The sequence below is a fragment of the Chamaea fasciata genome, unplaced genomic scaffold (genome assembly GCF_029207755.1).
Source record: "Chamaea fasciata isolate MVZ Bird 193981 ecotype frontalis unplaced genomic scaffold, bChaFas1.0.hap1 SCAF_16, whole genome shotgun sequence".
Classification (NCBI taxonomy): Eukaryota; Metazoa; Chordata; class Aves; order Passeriformes; family Sylviidae; genus Chamaea; species Chamaea fasciata.
The window spans coordinates 9,972,454-9,994,630 of NW_027094101.1; the positions used below are offsets into that span (position 1 = coordinate 9,972,454).

Consider the following 22,177-nt stretch of genomic DNA (forward strand, 5'->3'; position numbering starts at 1 on the left):
CCATGGCTGCTCAGCAGGGGCTGCGGGCGCCCGCCGCCCTCAGACGAGGTGTCAGAAAGGTAAATGTGGATCATCACCGGCCCGCCCTCGGTAATATCCCCGTTACCGGCCCCGCTCCCGCCCGGTCCGGTCCCGTACCGCCCCATCCCGCACCTCTGGCTGGAAAGACCGCACATGGGCCACACTGAATATTTTATAGCCTCTGCCACGCCGCTATTGGTCAGGCTACTGTGGGCACAACCAATCGCCGGCGGTTGGCGTGACCGCCGCCCCGCCTCTTCCAGCGCTGATTGGCCGCCGCGCTCCTCCGCGCCAATGGCGACGCGCAGCGCAGCGTGGCCCGAGGCGGCGGCTGCCGCCTTCTGATTGGTCACTGTAGGAGGCCCGGCCGAACCAGTAGCGACAGTGGATGTAGCACGGAGTGACGGTTCGCGGGGAATGTCGGGACTTGTAGTCCGAGAGGCTCGGGCGGCGCGGGCAGGAAGCGGCGCACGGGACTACAAGTCCCGAGGAACGCCGAGCGCGGCTCTTCCGGGCCAGGCGGCAGCGGGGAGCAGGCCCGGGCGCGATGTGCCGGGACCGGACACCGGCGCTGCGGCCGCCGCCGCCGCTGGGAGGTACGGGCGGGCCGGGGGGAGCCGGGTGGGCCGCGCCGGGCGGCTCCGTGACGGGAGGGGCCGGGCCGGGCCGGGGGCGCTGGGCCGCGGGCCGAGGAGGTGCCGGCGGAGGCTCCCGGGGCCGCCCCGTGCCCGCCGCCCGCGGTGTTCGGGGTGCCGGCGGCTCCGTTGGGGCGCTCAGAGGAGCTCGAGCATCATCTGCGCTGTTCTGTCCCCGGTGAATCCCGCCCGGGGCTCGCTCGCCGCCCCCGCTGCCTTCCCGGTGTGTTGGCCGGGTCTCATGGCAGAGATGAGACTCCCTGCTCAGCTTCGGCTTTTCCTGCCGAGTTTTGTGAATTTCTGCTCCGTTCCTTCTCCGACCGCAGCACGTGTTGCTGCCGGTTCTTTCCTGCCCTTCCAGTAACCTCGTTTCCCTGGGCTTTGGGGTCACAATATACAAAATGTGGGGTATCCGGGGGTAGTACCCCAGAACATTCGCAGGTCTGGATCGGGCTGTGGATTGCGGATTGTGCCGTCCTCTCCTCATTTCAAACGAGCTCCTGGGCTCTGTCCCGGTGACAGGCGCTGTCAGACGCTTTGCTCCTGTGGGATCCCTGCGCTGGTGTGCTGGGAAGGGCAGCGGGGAGGATTTCCCTTGGGTTCAGCTTCATTTGGAGCTCTACTGGGCTCAGAGACAGGACCCTGTGCTGGTGGGTGTCACTCGAGCTGGATTTGGCATGTCCATAACATACCAGGTCCAGGCTGTTGTCCCTGCCAGGGCGTAGCTGTGTTAAGAACTGTGACCCAGCAGTTGTTTTTTCCACTTTGGCAGCGTTGCTCTGCCTTTGTTTGAATCGCAGCACTCTAATTTTGCCTCCCTGTGTGGTTCCCCCCCCCCCCCCCCAGCGATGTGTTTTCAACCTGCACTGAGCAGTTGGGTTCCTCTTGAGCAGCTGCTGCATTTTGGCCTCGAGGGTTTTGTTTGCCTGTGGTTTGAGCTTCCAGCCACAGCGAGGATGATGGGGCTTGCAGGAGAGGGTTTGGGGCTGAAGGATGGTTCCAGAAAGCCCTTGATGAGTGAGAGTAGTGTGAGATCACAGAATCCCAGAACTGTTTATGTTGGAAAAGACGTACAGCCCAGAGCACTGAGTGTCACGTCCAGGCATTCCTTGGACAACTCCAGGGATGGGGAGTCCAAACCTCCCTGGGCAGCTCCTTCCAATTCCTGGCAGCCCCTTCCATGAAGAAATTCCCCTTGAGGTCCAACCTGCACCTCCCCTGGCAAAGCAAATCCCTAAAATCATGCAGGAAGCTGCAGGAGCAGGTACTGTCTGCAGTCTGCTGGATTCCCCCCAGGTCCTGGGGTCCCTGTCTGGGGCAGGGAAGGGACAGGCTGAATCCACCCAGAAAGCTCCAGCTCTGGGGTTTGGTTTGTGTGCAGGTGACACTGCCTGAGGGAGGGAAGGTTTCGCCCTGTGGGAGTGGGAAACCAGAGCCACAGGGGTGTTTCCAGTCAGGGGATGCTGGTAATACTGCTAACCCTCAAACGGGGGTTTTCACTTTGGTTGGACTCAAGGAAGGAAGGAAAAAAAACCAAACCCCAATCCGTAGTTTTGGGGTGGTTTGGTTCCCTGGCCTGGGGGATCCCAGGGTGAGCAGCGCAGCCTCTGGTGGCCCAGAGCCATGTGTGAACATCACATGGAAGTTTGTGTCCCTTCCCTTCCCCGGGGCTCTACAATCCCGAGGTGCTGCTGGAGCCTCAGGGAGCCCTGGATGGTTGCAGAGCACTGTGCTGGTGCCAGCCCTGCCCTGATCCTGGGCACTGCTGAGCACTTTGCAGCCTCAGTGAGCTTCAGCCATCGAGGGCTGAGTGTCCCCCTGTTCCCAGGGACCTTCCAATCCCTGCTGGATCTGAGTGTGGGATCTCCTGGAGCATGACTCCTGTACCTTTGTCGCGGGTTATCTCAGCCAAGCCCAGGTGTGCCAGGAGGGGGGCATTGGAGGGAAAATCCTTCCCGGGTTTCAGTACTCGGATTAGGTGGCCGTGTTCAGTCTGTTGGAACTCTTCCCTCCCGGTTTTTATTCCCTTTGCTGTCCCTTCCCTGCCTGTGCCCCTTTGCCATGGGCATGCTGAGGCACACACCAGCACGTCCCTGTGCCCGTGGCTTGGATCAGGGGCTGCAGAGACAGCTGGGACAAGGAGGGAGGCAGCTGGTTGCTCTCAGAGGTACCTGTCACCCTTCTTTGAGCACAGCCCGAGTTTGGAGCTTCAGAATCACCTTCCTGCTTTTAACGAGGTGTCCCGGGGCTGGAGCAGGGCAGTGCCTGTGCCTGAGAGAGCCTCAGCTCTGGGAGGGGTGTCCTGGCAAGAAAAGTCCCCCACCACCATCAGTGGCTGTGTTTCGGGCCAGTCCTGCGCCCCAGCTCTGCCTTTTTGTGCCTGTTCTTAGTTAACTGGAGTTCCCTGGGTTGTCTCTGCGGGCAGAGAGCGTGTTGCTGTTTGTTATTCAGAATTCTGAATAGTTCGGGAACTGTAAAAGGGAGTGAGAAACTCAAACTCCCCTTAAAGCAAGCAGAGGACTTTTCTGTCTCCGGAGCTTTCCCTGATCAGGGGAATAAACCCATGTGCTCCGGGAGAGGGGTTGTTTTTCCTGCACCAAACCGAACCCGGAGCAGCCGGGGCAAAGCCGGGAGGCAGCGTGGAGATTGGCTGAGCCGTGGGATTTTCCAGCTGGATTTCCATATCGCCCACTGCTCCGCATGCCTTTGTGTTTACATCACCGGGGAGCCATCCACACACGCACGCACGGAGCGGAAGAGGCGCTTTGGCCGAGGAGAAGCCCGTGCACGGCTCAGGAATTGGGCATGGTGGTGGTGGTGGCACCTTGCCGAGCTCCGCCGTTTCGGGATGGCCAAAGGGTGAGTGTCCCCCGAGGAGAAGCGTTTGCTCCGGGTGTCAGGCTGTGGGCAGCGTTCCTGGGGAAGCTGCTCCCCTCCAACAGCGAGGGAGGAACTGTTTCTATCCCTCAGAGGAGAGCAGGAGGTGCCTGGAGTCCAGCCCCAGTTTGGAAGGGGGTACCTGTGGCCTGAGAGCAGCTGGAGCTCTGTTCCACTGATTTTGTGATCCTTCAGAGTGACCTTTGCGAGGGCGTGGAATGCTTGATTGCAGTGACCCAGCAAGCGTGTCCTGAGCTTGTCCTGGTGCTGCAGAAGTGGGAAATCCTCCATGCTCCTTAGGCAGAGTTGTGAGCACAGAAGCCAAGTTTGTGAGGAGAGACAGTGTCCCGCTGCCTCCCCTGGAATTCTGAGTCAGCCTGGGGGAGAGTTTATTCCGTGGTTTTTGGGGGCTGTGGGACACTGAGCGGTGCTTCTGTCTCAGAGCTGTCAGTAGGTTTGCCATGGTGGAAGTGTCCACATGCCCTGATTTCTTCTGGAATCAAGGATTTGGTGCTGTTTCTCCCAGGATCACTGATTTGATTGATGAGTGTTGGTGTCTGTGGGTGCCTCCTGCTTGTTCTCAGTGGCAAAGCCCAAGGAAGCTCTACAAGAAAAGAGCAGGTGACTGGAATTTGCTAGATGTTTTTTGAGTTTTTTTCTGAAGGAGATGATGCATTTCAGCTGGATCCTTGAAGTGTTCTAGTTGCATCCAGAGGGCAGAGAAGAGTGTGTGTCACAAGGTGTCAAAGCTTTGGGGGATGTTGGGGGGAGCAGGGGGTGGAAGTGAGACTTTGTGCTTTTTGAGTCATGGCTATGGGCTCAGGTTTCCTGTGACTTTAATCTGGAAGGATCCCATAGTGTGATGGGATGGTTACAGCTTTCCCAAGGATGCAGTGCAGCCAACCATAAGGCAAAGCAGTTGGGAAAAATGGCACAGGAATTGGGGAATAAAGGAGAGAGGAGCTTTGATTGCTTTGGGTCTAGCAGGACTCCAGGAGAGCAGAGTCCAGGTGAGACAAACATTCCTCTGGCTTCCTTGGAAGAGCAGAGGCCAAATTTCTCCATCCCCCAGTCTTTGCTGCTGCCCTGCCGTGTCTTCAGGGGTTTTCAGTTGAGTCACAAGCCCCTCTATGGGTCAGATTTGCAGCAGGGAGACCAACAGCAGAGCTGAGCCAGCCCACAGCACCCAAATGGTCTTGGCAGGCATTTGTTCTCTCTGTCAGACGAGTCTGAGGAGCACCAGTTGTGGTGTGAGTGGTGAGGGTGACTGTTCTCTGCTTCTGAAGTGTGGTATCTTCCATCAGGATCTGCCTTGCACAGAGTTGGCCATTCCCTCCCAAGGAACTGCAGCAGGACTGAGATTTTTGCCTTGGAGGGGGAGGACTTTGTGGGTTTCAGGGCTTGGCTGGGGTTTTATTCTTTCTCCTTCACCAAATCCACAATTTCACAATGTGATGGTCTCTGAAGGGGTCTGTTCTTTGAGGGAGGATGTGGAAGAGCACAAGCTGTGAGAGGCACAGCGTGCAGCTCTGCAGTAGCAGGGCCAGCTTTCAAAGCACCTTTTGGATAGAGGTCCTTGTGTGGCAGAGCTGTGAATGTGCCTGTCCCTGCCCAGCAGTGACTGAGGGGGTGCTGAGCCCACACAGGACAATTTTGGTTGCAGGGTCAGAACTGTTGAGACCTGGGCTGCATAACAAAAATGGGGTTGTAGGTGGGTCCTCCCAAGTTACCTGAAATGGAAGTAAAGCTTCAAATGTAGCTTTTATGTCATGGAACAGCACTGAATATTGGCCTCTGTTCTAACTTCTAATTTAATTTTATTTTTCTGGGAAAATTGAGGTGCTTCGTTTCACCAGCGCAATCGCTTTTGATCCAGCTGTGGGAACATTTGAAAGTTACAGCTTCAGGTTTTAGCATGAAGTATTGCAAATGTTCTTCTATCCCAAGGCTTCATTATCCTTTAGGAAAAGCATCATATGAAATGCTTTTCCTTTCTGAACTTCATTTGTTCAAAGGCATGGCAGTGTTCAAACAGCTATTGAATGTGCTCTCTCAGTCCTGCAGTCAGTGCAAGCACTGGTAAAAGTAGCAGCAATTAAAAATACCCCTTTTATTTTTATTGATGACAACTCAGTACGATTATGGTCTCACTGTAAGACACTCAGAAAAGCTGGTGTGACTTACAAGAAAAACTTATAAACAGTAAAAAGACTGCTCCACAGGTTCATCAGGTGGAGGTGCCACGTCCTGTCAGTAAGTCTGAGCTTCTGTTCGTGTTTTATGTCCTTCCTGCACTGACTGACATCTAAGGAGTGTAAGAAATGTCCTGCTGGGTCAGGTCTTTTAGATTTTAGCTCATCTACAGCCTCTTTGTCTCCTTAGTTTTGTGGGGTTTTTCATAAGTTCCTCATCACCAGCTGGCACTGACTGCTTGGAAGAGCTGAGTGTCACCTGCAGAGGTGGGGATTTCACTGCTGCTTTTATTCACCATCTTCACCTGGGAGCTGGAACGAGCTGACACAGTGATGCTTAGAACTGTGGCCTGAGCTGAGGAGTGACCAGAGGGCTGCACTGTCCACTTCTTGTCCAGTGTCCATCCAGGGGTGTCTGTGTCAGGGACCTGCTGCAGCTCTGCGTTCTTACAGCAGGTGCTCTACAGGTCAGACCAGATGCTGATAGTCCTCGTCACCTTGCCGGGGTGCACCTGAGGTGCTGATGGGCACAGAATCGTTAATTAGCCCGTAAACACCCTGTGCCCTTGGCACCTGCCCTTCTCCCACGGAGCTTCTGTCAGAGTATTTCCCTGGGGATGTGCCAATGCTCTCAAGGATGTGTAACCCTTCTTGTTGTGAGGGCAGTGTTGTGAGAGGAACAGAAGCTCTTATGCCATCAAAACCCAAGCTGTGAGATAAGGAAGTTCACCCAAACTGTGAGATAAGGACATTTCATGTCAGGCAGAGGCTGTTCCAGCCAGGGCAGGATCACCCGTGCCTGCCTTTCCCCCTGGCAGTGCTCCTGCTGTGGGACAATTTGTCAGCCCAGCAGTTTCCTTGGGGGTGAATAACCTCGGAGAGAGCTTCAGTGGGCAGAGAGGGGGCATTAGCCAGGCCACTGGTCCTGATCCTCCTGCCAGCTCTGAGGTGCAGTCACGGGGTGATGTGTGGCTGATCCTGTTGGATCGCCCCTCAGCAGTAGGGAGAAGGAGCACTGCTTCCCCCTGCAGCTGCCTCTGCAGCTACTGGTGGTTGGGTTTTTTCTTGCCTGGATTACTACAGTAGGATTTTGAGGCTTTTCTTCTCACTGAGTCTCAAAAGCCTCCAGTTGATCCCTGTGATGTGCAAATGCTGAAACCTATCCCTGCCCCCCCCTCACATCTGGTTATGATCAGCTGTGGGATTTACTGAATATTGGATCCCCACAGCTTCCTTTTTCCAGAGGAGATTCCCCTCCCCTCTTTGTTTACTGTAAAAAACGCTGACGTTGCATGTTAAAAACATGAAAAAAATTAAGTCCAGGCAAGGAGAATCTGGCTCACAGGCTGGGTTCCCAAGGGGGACACTCATCCTCCAGGCCTGGGAGCACAGGACAGTGTAGCTTGGCAGCGATGCCAAGCAGAGGTGCAGAGATCTGGCAGAGGTTTTTGTGAGTGCTGTAGGAGGCTGGTATTAATGTTGACACCATCAGCTCTTTTCTGCCTCCTGTTCAATTCTTTGGTATCAGTTGGAAAAGGTTCTCAGATGGGAAGGAAGGTGTGAGGAGCTTGTCAGACAATGCTCTGGGGAGGCGTCTGCTGTGCTGAAATGCTCCTGTCTGTGGTGGGCGCAGAGGTTTGGGCTGAAATCAGATATTGCCGTGGCAGCTGGTGTGGTGCAGCCTGGCTGAAATTCCGCTCGGCATTTTTTCCATTGCTCACATTCCTCTGGTCCCTGCTCAGAGCAGACACAGCAGGCTCCCTGCTGCTGCTGCAGGTACCTTGCTCGGCCAAGCTGCAGGCACAGGTCAAGCTGATGAACAGTGAGTGGAAAATCCCTGTACTCCACATTGCCTTCCCCACTTTGGGTTTATTGGAGGTTCCCAGGCAGGGATTGAAGGGTCACTGCAGCGGCTCAGTGGTTGCAGTCACTGCTTGTGGCATGTCTGACCCAACCTTTAATGATATCACAGAACTCCTCACGCTGTCAGTTTATCCCCATTTTTCTTTTCCCTGTCTCTGAGTGTTTCCCATTGCTTGAGTCTCCATCTGTTCCATCTGAAGGTGACACATACCCTGAAAAGGAGAGGGAACGAAGCTCTGCCTGAGTCTCCAGACAGCCCACCATCTACCATCGGGGTGGGTTTCCTCTCTTTCCAGCTGGGAATGATTGTTCGCCCTAAACCCCAAGAGGAATATTTCATATGCCAGGTTCCCTTAACCTTAACTGACATGGCTGATGAAGTGGGAGCAAATCTCTGCTCCTGCCTTTGAGTAGTGCAGGATCAGAATTGTGTGGGTAGGTGTTGCGTGGATTCGTATCCCTGGAAATTAGAATATTTCTCTATTTCCACCCAGTGATGGGAGAAGCAGGGTGCTGAATCCCTTTCCCAGAGGAGAGTGGTGAGCCCAGCTGTACTGCTAGATATAGGGAACCTGTGAAGAGGGGAATTTTAGGGATACCTGTGTTATAGGACATGAGATAATGCAGCCTTGAGACGGGAGATCCCAGGGAACGTGGCAGTTTGTGCTATGCTCATGGAAGTATTTGCTTTGCCTAATTTATGAGCACTGCATTATCTGGAGACCCTAGCTGGAGACCTCTCATCTTCAGGCTTTGTAACTGAAGAGGGGAATCTTCAGGCTTGTGCAGGAGGGGGGGATTTTTGCCGGGAGGAAGCCAAGAGCTCCAGTGTCTCATCCAAGGCTGCCAGAGGGAGAGAGGCTGAGTCAGTGGGGCTCAGATCTTCCCTTTGTCTGCCCTCTCGCACCTCTCACTCTCCAGGTTCCCTCTGCTCTCTCTGCCCTCAGGAACACGAACAGGAATAAAAGGATCCAATGGCCAAAGCCAAACCTCTGGCTTGCTGGAGCCCAGCTTTAAACTCTGCAGGTCTCCCTGATGCTGCAGCACAGCTCTGCTTCATTCCTGCTGCTTGTGAGACAGCTCCAGACTCTGTGCTCAGCATCTCCTTAGGGATCTGGCATTTGCAAGCAGCCAGGACAGTGCTGTCACGTGTGTGGAAAACATTATCCAGATCCCTGGGTTTCAGATGGTTTTGGGTTTGGTTTCAGGGTTTCAGTTTGTTTGGTTTTTCTTCAGAATTTTGGGGGGGTTTTATGTTTTTTGACCATTTTAGTTGTTTCTGAGAGTTTAGAGCTGAGCAGCAATCCCCTGCTCAGGATTCTGCTGCTGCTGTTGCTGGCTGCCTGACAGCTGTTGGATCCAGAGCTGCAGGAAAGTGCTGTGTCAGGCCCTGGGCAGAGCCTTGGTGTCACCTTTGCGGCGCTTGCAGTGCCTGTGCAGGATGTGCCCAGCCCTGTGTGCCAGGGCTCTCCAGGGAGGTAGGAATCCCTGCACAAATCCCAGGTCACAGTTGCCTGCTGGGAGCCTGTCTCTCTCTCCCAGCCTCAATTTCCCTTTCTGTAAAGTGGAGAAATCACAGTGGTGTTTTTATAAAGAGCTTGGAGATTTAGGACTTGTCGCTCCCAAATAAGAGAAAACCAATTGCTAGAAACACCTGAGACACTTCCCCTCCCCAGTGCCAGGCTGAGCTTTGTCCTCTCTGAGGGAAACTCTGTTTGATGGCAGAGGAGCTGCAGCTCCTTCCCGAGGGTGTCCTGCCTCTGAAGGAGACTGAGAGCATCTTGTCAGATTTGCTGGGACAGCAGCATAATTGTGCCCTGAAGCAGTATCAGGTTTCAGCAGAGGTTAAAGAAAGCAAATTCCATGTGTTTCTGCAGATTATTGTTGTGGAATACTTGACTTTGTAAACTTGAGCCTAATGAAATGGTGGAGGAAGAGAAATGAAGCTCTTATTAAACTATAATCATATATTTTAAAAATGCTGATCACTCACCCAGGAGCAATTTGAAGGAATCTGACTTTGTCCTCGCCTCTTGCTTCTGAAAATCCAGGTTTATGTGAGTTTAGGTAAACACTTGGGCTCCGTGCTGCAGGAGAGTGTTCTCTGAGCCCAGGAAAATACCCACAGTGAGCCTAACTCCCTTTGTGTCCTTCTTCTTCCACAGAGCAAGCTTCCCATGACTAACAGATGCTGGCCTAGATTATGAGCTCAAACAAGAACGCTCGCTACAATCGTTTCTCCAGTGGCACAACAAACATCACTACTTCTGAAAATACTAACGGGGTAAGGCCACTGCTGGTGGCACAGGCAGGGGACAGGGCTGCTTCCTGTGTTCTCAACCTTTCTTTTGAAATGGGGTGTTTTCTTGCCACTTAAAATCTCACTATTCACAGATAAAAGCTGGCAATGTGTGTGCAGTATTTCACCAGCTCAGGCAAAGTCTGAAGGCTTTCGGTGCCCTGACATTCATTTTTTCAATGTTTCAGACAAGAATGGAAACAACTTTTGGACCAGCCTTCTCTGCTGTGACCACCATCACAAAGGGTGAGTATTTCAGGTGTACTGTGTGTGATCCCAGGGTGGCTGTTGTTGTTTTACAGATCACAGAGATGTTGGGAGAACCTCTCTGGTCATTAACCAGGTGTTGAGGGGCTGGGTTTGGTGTTATGCAGCCCAAGTGTCCTGACACGATGGAAATGAGCAGGCACAGGAATTTTCTCCCCTCAGGCAGACTGAGCAGTACCACTGGGAAGCCCTTACTGAAAACAGAGTAGTACAACAGGCTTTGATACTGAGCTCAGCACCAAATCTTATTGATCCCTGTGGCAGTCATCACCAATGCTGAAAATTTCCATCTTCTTTCTGTGCCTGACTGTGAGTCACTCCGGAGCTTTGGTGAAACCCCGTGGCCATTTTTAGCTCAGGCTCAAGGGGATGCAAATGTCCCTGCTCGTTTACAATTCCTTATGCCTTGCTCCTCAAAGCTCAGCAGGTGAGGGGAGCCTGAGCCCTGGCACGTGGGGTGAATGTAGGAAGAGGCCTGGTTTCATTTTGGAATACAAGTGTCATTCCTTTAATAGAAACAAAAAGACTTGACACTGATGTTGATAAAGAAATGAACATCTGCCTGTGAAAAATGTTTGGATTACGTTTGTCCTGGATGCTGGATGGTTTTGGACTCCTGAATATTTACATTCAGACTTTTATATGTATAAGAGTTAGTTACATGATCTCTATACAAATATTTCATATTTAGTTTAGCGTGGCTCCCCTGTGCCTCAGGGATATCCAGACCTCCCTGGATTCAGGCAATTTTTATTTGTGACTGAGATACGTGGGAGAACAAAGTTTCCTTTAAATAGTATTTTTAACCTGACAGGATGTTATCTGTGCTCTTTTCTGGGCAAGCTCTCAGAGATCAGGGTTGTTCTGCCTGTGCTGATACGTCCTGTCATGAACCAGCATTAGAGAATTCCCTGTTTTTTCCTTTTCTGAGGAACAGCTACAGAGGCTGTCCCATAGCTTGGAAATGTTTCTGAGGAGCCTAAATGCTTGTTTTTATTTTTTAATTCCCTTTAAAGCTGACGGGACCAATACTTTCAAGCAGCACCGTCGGACCCCGTCCTCCTCCAGCACCCTCACCTACTCCCCACGGGATGAGGACGATGGCATGGTAGGTGTTGTCAGGGCCGTCCTGACTGGCTTAGCTGATCACAAGTGAAATGAGCGGTGTCTGGAGCTCCTTTCGACTCCTCTGTCTCCCTCATCATTCTCTGTGTTACATGTGTCCCAGAGGCAGCACCAGCCTTAACGTTCCTGGCTGCTCCCGAGGTCGGTGCTGTGGGGGAGCAGCTCATTCTGACCTGGAGCTTTAGGCTGGAGCTGCTGCTGCTGCTGCTTTTCACACTGCTTGAAATGGTTATGTGGGTCCAAAGCCTGGGAACTACAAATCCCAGAGCCTCCTTGTGAGGGTGTTCCCGGCTGCTGGGACAGCAGGGAGCTCGGGAGGAAAGAGCCCCTGCCAGGGATGGCTGGGCTGTGACTGGGGCCAGGCACTCTTCGTGTTGGATGGATCCCAGCTGGCTCTGCAGTTATGGCTGTAGAATCTATTCCTATTCCCACCTCCAGATGGGGCCTCTGACCACAGGGAGAGGGTTTAGAACCTGCAGAGTGGGGTGTTGGACACTATGGGCTGTGCTGGGCTTCCCACACAAACCATTCCCGTGCTTCCCAGTATCTTGGTGGTAAAAGCAGTTCCCAATTTTGTATCCAGTTTTCTCACTCACTTCTGAGTAAGTTCTTTTTGGGGAATTTAGTGATTCAACAGGCTCCAGGGTTAGCTGCTTGGAGAGAAATTAAATTAGCTAAATCAATTAAATCAAGAACAGCAACAGCAAAGCAAACCTTGATGAAGGGATGGACAGCTCCGAGGCTGGATTTTCTCTTGTCCCTGGTGCTCCTGTCACATCTCACAATCACAAGCTCTGTTCAGATCTAAACATGTTAGTAGCAAACTTCAGCTTAAGTACTTGTAGACTTAGTCAGGTTACAAGACCCAATTTCCAAGCCAGGCATAAATGGATCATTGCTGCTGGAGTTAGTGACTGGGGTCAACAACAGTGTGAAGCTGCAGCACTTCTTAAAATAAATTTGACACCAGATTGCAAAGAATTTTATTGTCAGCATCCTATAAAGTTCCTTCTGTTGCTCAGAGATCTTGCTGTGTTTTATGTGAGCCCGTGGGGGTTTTGTTTGTTGTTGGTCTTTTTTCTAACAAGTCCTTTGAAAATCTGCCTGGTGTCCTTGGCAAGTGCAGCTCTCCAGCCCACCACTGGCCCCACGAGCTGGGCCAGTGTTCAGGCCACCCCTGGCTGTCAGCACAGACCCTGTGAGCTGAGTGCTGTGCTCACAGTGCCCTTTTCACGAGCTGGGCAGTTCTCACAGGGCAGAGGGGAGGATTTTTCCAGAGGAGGGAATGCTGTGAATATTTCATTTAGCCAGGTCTGATAAAGAAACTGTCTGACTCCTTTGAAAACTTCACTGGCACAAACTGGGGTGTGCAGCCAAGAATGGGGGAGATCTCTGCTGGGAGCCAGCTTCAATCCTCTTGGACAGTCTCAGCCCACGTTCCCTGGAGTGTTAAATATTCTTCAGCAAAAATAGTGAGAGGATTAATGAGTGATTCAGGAAGCAGCGTGAGGTGCTGACAAACCAGAACCGCCCCTGTCCAGCTCTGCCTGCTGCTCCAGGCAGACTCACTAACCCTCTTAGGAAGCTTCATTTGCTTTGTCAAGAAATAATCTGGGATTTCCCTTCCTCATCACTGAGTGTTCCCTCCTCCAGAAGCTGCCAAGGGCTTCTTAGCCATCAGAGAGACAGTTGGAGACGAGTCAGAGCCCTCCTGTGACCTCCACCACCCCTTTTTCTTTCCTTGTAAAGCTGCTGTTAATGGAACAGAAGCAGAGCAGTGTGTTCTATGTGCAGGGCAGGGATTACTGAGTGGCTGCTGTTGTCCTTCCTGCACACAGTGCCACAGGTTCCCAGCTTGCTGTGCCTGCAGGGAGCTGGAACTAGGGCTGTGCTGGAGCCTCCACCTGGAGGCTGCTTCTGTCGCTGAGGTGATGGGAACTGCAGCTAAAGATTGCAGCTGAATATTGGAACGATTGGATGCTGTGGATGGAGGCTGTCTGGCTGTCCAAAGTCTTGTTGTTTACAGGGAGCTTCACCTCTGAGCCAGAGGCTGGATTGAATTGCCAGCAAAAAACTCTCCGTCTTCCATCAGATGTTTGAGTGCTCCATCCTTGGGCTCTTTGAAGGTGTGCCTGATGTTTAGAGGAGAAATGAGGTCTCTTGACTTTTATTTGCTTGGCAAAACCAAGGCTGCAGATACCCAGAGAGTCTGGAACTGCCAGCATGCCCTCTGCCATTCTGTGCTGTCCCCACAGCCCAGGGGGAGTGAGGGATCCTTCTCAGCACATCCCCTTCTCTGCTGTGCAGTTAACACCAGCATTATCCAAACCAGGACACAGGGCGCTGAGCCCACAGTCTTACACAAACCTTCTGTGTCTCACACCCCTGCCTCCTGGGAATGCTGCAGTCCCCCTTCTCTGTTGGTGATGCTCACTGGATGTTGCTGGTGACAAACCTGCCTCCCTGCAGAGCCTGCCTTTGCTGCCCTCACCCCCCTGTCACCTCCAGAGTGGGAACTATGCACAGTCATTCTGGTTATTTTAATAATTTCTGCTACTAGTGGAGAAAAATAATAAAACGAATGGGTACACATAAAATGGATTTACCTCATTATAACCATTCCTCCTTAAGGTTTATGTATTTAGCCAATAAATATGCTGTCTTTAAGGGAAAGACATTTATGCTTTGGCTTCTAAGCAGATGCAGCATTTCTGAGTTCCTTGGAGCCCAGGATCATAAAAATGAAGCAGCAGAGCAGTGTGAGGAACCAGCAGGATCCTGGTCTGCTGCTCTCCTGCAGCCCAGCCAGGCTGCCCTGGGACTGCAGCGTGCTTTGTCTCTGGGGAGGGCAGCAGCCTCTGAACCTCATCTTGCAGCTTTCATTGCTGAATTTCCTGCCAGCCCCACTGCCCTCCTGCATTGCCTTTGTCTGTGCTTGGGTCTGATGTCACCCACTTTCACCCAGGGCAGGCACACAGAGTGCAGCTCCCGAGGCTCAGATGGAACACGAGGAAAAGTGTTTTTCTCAGGAGGTACAGGACAGGAACTCAGCAGAGTGTGGTCCATGCGGCTTTCCCTGTTCTCTGGGTAGTGTCAGGGCCAGGGCCGGGGGAGTCCCTTTTCCAGTGAGCAGCCAGGGATCTCCAGAGCTCCTTCCAGCCAACACTCCTCAGGACTAGAGACTGAGAGAGGCTGCAGCCAAGCCTTGGAGAGTGTGGCATGTGCAGATGCTCATCCATCATGCCTTGTCTGAAGTGTCTGAAGCTTCTGGCTTCATTCTTCCATTTCTTTGTGAGAGCATCCATTCTGCTCATTGAAGACCTTTGTTCCTCCCCTCTGCACCTTTCCCAGTCCACCAGCAGCATCTCTTGCAGAGTAAGCCCGCAGTGGCTGCGCTCCCAGTTGCACTGGATCCTCAAATCCAGTCTCCCCGTGGTCTGCAGTCTCCAGTGGCACTTGGACACCGAATGGCACCTTGGCTACGTGCTGATGGTTGGTATTCCAGCCTCGGAGACATGCTGCTGGTTAATATTCCAGCAGCAGCAGTGCCCCAAAGCCAATCCCAAGGCCGCCGTGGGCAGAGGATCTCTGTGGATTGGTGCACGCCGTGTCCGCTTCACTCTCCCCTCCCGAAAAGGAAGCGGCAGAGCCGGGCTCACAGAGAATTCAATAGAAGGAAGTCTCCACACTTACGCAAAGAAATTTGGCAGAAGTTAGATAGCGAGTGCAACAACAAGTGCTGCTGCAGAGATTAGAGACATGGCAGGAGCTGGAGCAGTCTCTGTGGGAGATTTACGGAGCTTTCCATGAAGGATTAATTCTTCCAGACCGTTGCTTTGCGGGTGTGCACGGTAAGTGTGCAGGGAATGCACCTTGGAGAAAGTGATGTGCTCGGAATTTCAATGTCAGCCTGGCTTGGGGAGTTAAACCCGAGTGATCCCCATCTCTGGGCACGGTGCAGGGAAGGGCACGCAGCAGCAGCAGGGCCACTCAGTGCAGCTGAGTGTCGTGGAGGGGGAAAACTGAACGTGAAGGCTTTTCCTGGAGTTTGGGAATGATTTGCACTGACCAGGGGTGCTCTGTGTCCGCAGCCTCCCATCAGCACCCCGCGCCGCTCCGACTCCGCTATCTCCGTCCGCTCCTTGCACTCCGAGTCCAACATGTCCTTGCGCTCCACGTTCTCACTCCATGAGGAAGAGGAGGAGCCAGTAGGTATTTGGGATTGTCTGAAGGAGCAGGATTAGGAAGCTCAGTGTCAAAAGAGTAATTTAGTGGACTGTCGTGAGTACACAGAGCTCTCAGGGGCAGATTTTGTGCCGTGCCTGGCTCAGGCTCCTGCTTTTAACTTTTGTTTCCACCACTGACTTTGCTTCCTCATGTACCATTTCCCTGCCTGGAAAGCGAGGACAATGGTGAGGCTTTTCTGCTTCCCAGAAAAACTGTAAGTCTTTGCAAAGTCCTGCGTGATTCCCTGCAGCAGAGCAGGGTGGGTTGCAAGGTTCAGGCTGGTGGTCTGGCCCCAGGCAGCAAGAAAAATACAAGTCCCCGTGGATTTGGAGCCCCATCCTCATTCAGGGCTGCTTGGCACCCCACAGACTTGATTGTAAACCCTGTAAGGGTGCGAGGGATTATCTACATGCTGGGGGAGGATACTTTAAAACTGAGCTTAGTTTGTGACACAGTAACCAACCCCAAACTGGATGAATTAAGGGTCAGGCGGTGTTATGCCACTGATCTGGGATAAGAGTATGTTGCATATTTAGGAATCCAGGGGGCTGTGTTTGCATTTCTGAGAGCAGCACACAATGAAAAGACAGAGTGAACTGCAGAGATTGATTGGAAATGCTCTGAAATGTGAGCATGGAGAGCTGTGGTGCTCCTGGAGGACGTGCTTGGAGCCCTGGAGAGCTGTGGTGCTCTGGGAGGATGTGCTTGGAGCCCTGTGCTGACTGTCCTAGTTGCTAAACAAAACTGGAGAGATGGGCCCATTGCAGCAGAAAAAATGTTATTTCTGCTTCCTAAGGAGTGACGGAGCCCTTCTTTCACAATGCTTGAAAAACGCAAGAGTGCAGGCTGCTTTAAAATGCTCTTAAGCTTAGTACAATTTTGACAACTCTGTGCTCAGACCAACCAAGGACAAAATCCCAGCCAGTGCAGCTCATGCAGTTCTGGTCACTTGAATCATTGGCAAAGAAGTTGGTGTGTGCAGTTTGCTGATCCTGCCAGATGTTGGTGGCCCCCAGTTTTTGAAGAGCTGAGGGTCTCCAGCCATTCCCAAGTTCATTCTTCCCCTTCTGGAAATCAGCAGATCCAGACAGAATTTTATTTTGAGACAATGAAACCCTCAGTGTGCCCCAGGCTCCCTGAGGCTCACCACTGAGGGAATAACACATTATTCCTTCTGCAGGCTCTTGGTTTGTACTAATCTATGCTGTCTGTGTCCCTCTGTGTGCCCTGCAGGAGCCCCTGGTGTTTGCAGAGCAGCCGTCCGTGAAGCTGTGCTGCCAGCTGTGCTGCAGTGTGTTTAAGGATCCCGTCATCACAACCTGTGGGGTAAGGCAGGGCTCTCCCAAATATCCTCTGAGAGCCAGAGCCAAGCCTGGACTGTCCCCTCTGTCCCTCCCTGAGGACTGTCAAGCAAAACTAAGGCTTGCTTAAAACGGGGTGGCTTTTCCCAGGAGAGCTGTAATGTCAGCCACCCTGTCCTGGCCATCTTCAGTCTCCTTGTTGTGGCTTCCATGAGGTCAAAAACTCCTCCTGAAGGGCTCTGCAGGAGCTCCTGGGCACCCCAGGAATGGTTGTGCTTCAGTTGTGAAGGAAGTGTTGCTTATAAAACAAGAATGGCTTGAAGCTTCATTTAGTTAATGCTTGCAAAGGGATTTGTGATCCTCAAATGAAAGGCACGGGCTATTATGAATATTCTTCTGGATTCCATTTTACTGGGATTTAATAGAAGCTGTATATTATTGCTGTTTCTGTGCTGCTTGTGAAGAAAGATGGCTTTGAGATGGCTCTAATGCTTCTGACGTGCTTCTGATCACCAGGATAGGGCTGTAGCAACAGCAGCAGAGCTCAGGATTGTTTATTGCAGTGAGGGGGCTATTCCCCAAAGGAGCTGGAAGCTGGTGCAGTTTGGCTGCACCATTCCAGTAGGCAGCTCTGCACATAGAGACACAGAGATTTACTGGTTAATGTGGAAAAAAAACCCCAGTGCAGGAAGCAGCCTGGCTTCATCTGCAGTCCTGCTTTGGCAGCTCTGGAGGGAGCTCGGTGCAGCTGTGCCGGGCAGGAAAAGGCCATGGGAGCAGGGCAGCAGATAACAGCTCCAGAGGGGGACTCACAGCCCTGCCAAGAGCTGGCTCCCTGGCCAGGGAATGTGGCTGAGGAGGCTCCAGGGAATGCACGGGGCAGGATCAGGACCGGTGAAATGCTGCAGCCTTTATGTTCATTAGTGTGTTAGATTGTGTTTGCTGCTTTGTCAAGTTAAACTGTCAGAACGGAGAGGGGAGCTGTTTAAAGTGCTCAAATTTACAGAGCATTTAATGGGCTTACAAACCAGCTGTTCCATCTGCCTGACAGCAGGACAGGGCAGCTTCTGGTACCTTAGGAGGGCTCCAGAGGGATGGAAGTGATGGGCTGACTGGGCAAGGACAGGGAGAGGCCAGCTTTCCCCTTCCCTCGAGGGCTTCTCAGGGGAATGAGAGGGATGACATGGGCTGCAGTGGAGGGTGAAGTAGAGAAACCCTATGCAGATGTGGAGGGTAGGAAAGACTTGGATGTGTTCAAGAGCAGGCAGGATGGAGCTCTGAGCCCTGGTCTGGTAGGAGGTGTCCCTGCCCATGGCAGGGATTTGGAACTTGATGATCTCTAACATCCCTTCCAACCCAAACCATTCCAAGATTCTGTGATCCCATGAATATCAGAGTGTTGCAGAACATGCCCCTGGCTTTGGCTTCACCACGATCACGGCCTGATCCTGAATGGGGAGGGCATCAAAGCTCCAAACTGTGTGTTCAGTGCTCTTGGGAGCAGGACCTGTGCCTCACCCTGAGCAAGCAGCTGGGGTTTGCCCTGTGGTGCTGAGCTAAAACAGGCAGAACAGCTGCTGAGGCTCCTGAGCCACAGGCTTTGGTATCTCCCACCTTTCCCATCAGTAGCCACAGGGAATAATTTGCGTGCTCTCATTTTACGCTGACACTGCTGTTCCTTTCTGTCTCCACAGCACACGTTTTGCAGGAGATGTGCCTTAACATCTGGTGAGTACAGAACTGTTCTTGTGTGATGCAGCCAAAACACTGTTATTTTCTGGTTTGTTTGCTTTCACCTAAAGAGAAACCTGCAGAAAAATGTCCAAAGGGCTTAAAACGAGCCTGTCAGTCAGATGTGCCACTGCAGCAGTGAGGGGCTGGGGACTGATGGTATACTCTGGAGCATGGGCACTGCAGAGAGGACTGGGCCCTGCTCCTGGGCACAGGATGTTCTCAGATCCTGGGAAATGCAATGGATAATCCCAGGATAATACATGTCTCGCCCAGAGTTGACCCACTGATTTCAAACTGAGAGCTTTCTGTGGCTGCCTGGACAAAGAACCAGGGGCCACGTTTGGCAAAAACCCCTTCTCCCCCATCCCCTCAGTGCCAGGGCTCTGGCCCCTGACTGAGCCCCACTGAGCTGCTTTAGCTCACCCAGCTCTTGCAGAGCCCTGGGAGAGCCCAAGGCCCTAGCTGCTGGCCTGGGCTAACCGGCTCCTGCTTAGGTTGAACTCTGGCTGCAAAAAAAGACTTTTTTTGGCACCAGCCTGTGTCCCTCTTGGCAAGCTGTCGTTCAGCACAGAGCCAAGCCGTTGGCATTACCAAAACAGTGAGCCCTGAGGAGGCTCCCTGGGGAGCCCTGCAAAGCAGCAGCTCCTTCTGTCTTAAGATTTTTGTGTTCTATATGCAAGAGGTCCCTCTGCTTTGCGTGTTAATCCCCTCACCGTGCTCTGCTCTATCAACCCAAACCCACAGATCTGTAGCAAAAGGCTTTGCAGTTGCATTCCCCATGCCTGGAGTGTTCCACAAACAACTGGATGTGGCAGAGCTCAGTTGATGAGGTGGTGATCGGTCCAAGGCTTGGACTCGATGATCTAGGAGGTTTTTTCCAAGCTAGAGAATTCTGGGTTTCAGTGGTTGCTGGCAGCAGGAGCTGAGCCCAGGCCTGGGTGAGGAGCAGATTATGGCTGGGGCATCTGGTGATTTGTGCTCACTGCCTTTGGACACTCACCCTTCAGCCAGCACAAGGCAGTGTGGGCTTCTTTCATTGGCAGCTCCCTCAAATCATTATGGATTAACATAAACTGTGACTTTTCCAAGCCCCGAGACAAACCAAAGGTAATGCCTTGCAGACCTTGGGTGAATATTCCTGGCCCCTCACCTCGGAGCTGGCTGGCTCGACCAGGAAAGGCAGAAAACCACAATTTCCACGCAGGGGGCTCTTGGAAACGCTGGTGCCCTGTCTGAGCCCTCACTGACCGTGCCATCCTTGCCTCCCTTGGCAGAGAAGTGCCCCGTGGACAACGCCAAGCTGACAGTGGTGGTGAACAACATTGCGGTGGCCGAGCAGATCGGGGAGCTCTTCATCCACTGCAAGTACGGCTGCCGGCCCGCCGCCAGCAGCAAGCCCACCGCCTTCGAGGTGGACCCCCGCGGCTGCCCCTTCACCATCAAGCTGAGTGCCAGGAAGTGAGTGCTTGTGTCAGCCTGCAACCTCTCCAGGGACAGGGCTGTGCCAGCCCTGAGCTGCCCTGCTGCCCCTGCCAGCGCTGCTGTGTTTGGCTGTGCCAGGGTGTGGGCAGGGTGGCTTCAGGGGACAGTGCAGGCAGAGGCAGATGGGCTGGTGGCAGGGGAAGGATGCTGTTTTGTGCTCCCTGAGTGCCAGCACTGGGACAGGGGGTGCATTGTGAGAACAGCCACCTCACATCTGGGATGAAACTCCATGGCTGTGCTCAAGAACTTGGGATTCTTTTTGCAAGGGGAATTATCTTGGTTATATTCTGTGAATTTGAAATATCTCCCTCCCCATCTTAACTGCATTCCCTGTTTTCCCTGCCCATTGCCTGTTGTTGATGGCTGCTTGAAGGCTCAGCCCATCAGCTGCAGAAGTAGATGTGTCCTGTGAAAATGTGGCCTATTATTGCTCTCAATTTTCTGTCCAAATGAGAATTTAAAGCTGGAAATGCAGTCTGAGAGCAGGAGGCTTTGGATCATCTGGCAGCCTCACAGGGCTGGTTTGCTCCTCTCCCGATGATCTGTTGTTCCCATTAATTTTTGCTTTTTGCTGATTTTCCCTGCTTTTTTTGCTTCTCTCCATGGACAGGGATCATGAGAGCAGCTGTGATTACAGGCCCGTGCGCTGCCCCAACAACCCCAGCTGCCCTCCCCTCCTCAAAATGAACCTGGAGGCTCACCTGAAGGAGTGTGAGCACATCAAGTGTCCCCACTCCAAATACGGGTAAGGAGCTGATGCTTTTGGGTGTGGGAGCTGCACTGAGCTTATTACTGAGCTGCTTTTTGGCTGCTGCAGCCTTGGGGTGGCCCCGAGGCCTCTGAGCAGCTCTCCCCAGTGCTGTGCATTGGCCTGAGGCTGAGCTGGGGCTTACAGGGATTGCAGGAGGCAGCCCCAGGGTGGGGACAGGCAGGTCACAATGTCTGGTGGGGAGGAGGGTGAGTGCACAGGCAGAACAGCTGGAGGAGAGTCACAGCATGAAGAGAGGGGGATGAGGACAAGAGTAATTTGAGCACCACGGCCGTGTCTTGTCCCAGGGCAAGGGAAGTGCTGATCCAACTCAGAGGGTTCCCTGTCACCCCAGCCCCAGGGCAGCCTGTTTGGGTTTACTTTTGCAGGAAAAGGTTCACAGAAAGTTCTTCCAGCACTGGTGGAGTCCCCATCCCCGTGGGATTTCAGTGCCATGTAGATGTGGCACTTGGGGACATGGGTTAGTCATGGCCTTGAGGGAATGAGTGGACTCAATCTTAGAGGCCTTTTCCAAGCTCAACAATTCTATGATTTCATGATCCTAAGCCATGTCGAGGCAGAGCAAGGCAAGTCCTGGCAGGGCAGCCCTGACTCTGTGCCATGCTGCAGGCCAAAGTCAGCATCTGCTGAGGTCAGCTGCAGTTTTTTCCACTGGTTTAGATGGCTCCTGGTGAATTCAACAAACTGATGCCACACTCTGTCTCCTGCCCAAGATCTGCTTTTCCTTGCTGCTTCCCAGACAGACAATCCAGTTTGGGTCCAGTGCCCTGATTGGAAGAATGGGAGCTGCTTGGCCTCTCTTGCCTTGCAGTTGCCTCTCCTAGCAGGGGCATAGAATCAGTAAAACTGGAAAGGACCTCCAAGACAATCCAAGTCCACCCTTTGAAGCATCATGAACCACAGCATCCCTGCTGCTGGCAGGAGGAGCAGGACAGCTGGGGACCCACACATGAGTCCTGCTCCAGCCAGCATCTGCCTTCCCTTTAGGTGCACGTTCATAGGAAACCAGGACACCTACGAGACCCACCTGGAGACATGCAAGTTCGAGGGTCTGAAGGAGTTCCTGCAGCAGACTGATGATCGCTTCCACGAGATGCAGGTGGCCATGGCCCAGAAGGACCAGGAGATTGCCTTCCTGCGCTCCATGCTGGGGAAACTCTCCGAGAAAATCGACCAGCTGGAGAAGAACCTGGAGCTGAAGTTTGGTGAGTGTGCACACACAGAGAGCTGTAGGGACAGGGCAGCTCGTTGGGTGGTGCATTGCAGGGTTGCTTTCCCTGCTGATTGCAGCAGTGTGTTCTGAGGTGGGGTGGCACTGGGTGCCCTCTGACTGTTCCCTGGGATGCCCTCAGTGGCTCTGCAGTGACTCTGGGCCTGTCCCTCTC

At 52.9% G+C, this 22,177-nt stretch overlaps 1 protein-coding gene across 2 annotated transcripts in view; it reads left to right on the plus strand.

Annotated features, from left to right (window-relative positions):
• Window positions 1–440: 440 nt before the first annotated feature.
• Window positions 441–22,177, plus strand: part of TRAF7 (TNF receptor associated factor 7) — a 28,495-nt gene continuing 6,758 nt past the window's right edge. Inside the window, exons 1-10 of one of the 2 annotated variants that reach the window (XM_066197731.1) lie at window positions 441–617; window positions 9,754–9,872; window positions 10,076–10,133; window positions 11,171–11,262; window positions 15,371–15,487; window positions 16,740–16,832; window positions 18,502–18,535; window positions 19,816–19,999; window positions 20,634–20,768; window positions 21,780–21,997. In XM_066197731.1, the coding sequence (XP_066053828.1) occupies window positions 9,792–9,872; window positions 10,076–10,133; window positions 11,171–11,262; window positions 15,371–15,487; window positions 16,740–16,832; window positions 18,502–18,535; window positions 19,816–19,999; window positions 20,634–20,768; window positions 21,780–21,997 (1,012 nt within the window). In that variant the 5' untranslated portion in view covers window positions 441–617; window positions 9,754–9,791. Of the gene's footprint in view, window positions 618–3,407; window positions 3,516–9,753; window positions 9,873–10,075; window positions 10,134–11,170; window positions 11,263–15,370; window positions 15,488–16,739; window positions 16,833–18,501; window positions 18,536–19,815; window positions 20,000–20,633; window positions 20,769–21,779; window positions 21,998–22,177 lie in introns of those variants that run through there. The other variant, XM_066197732.1, reaches the window with a different exon arrangement.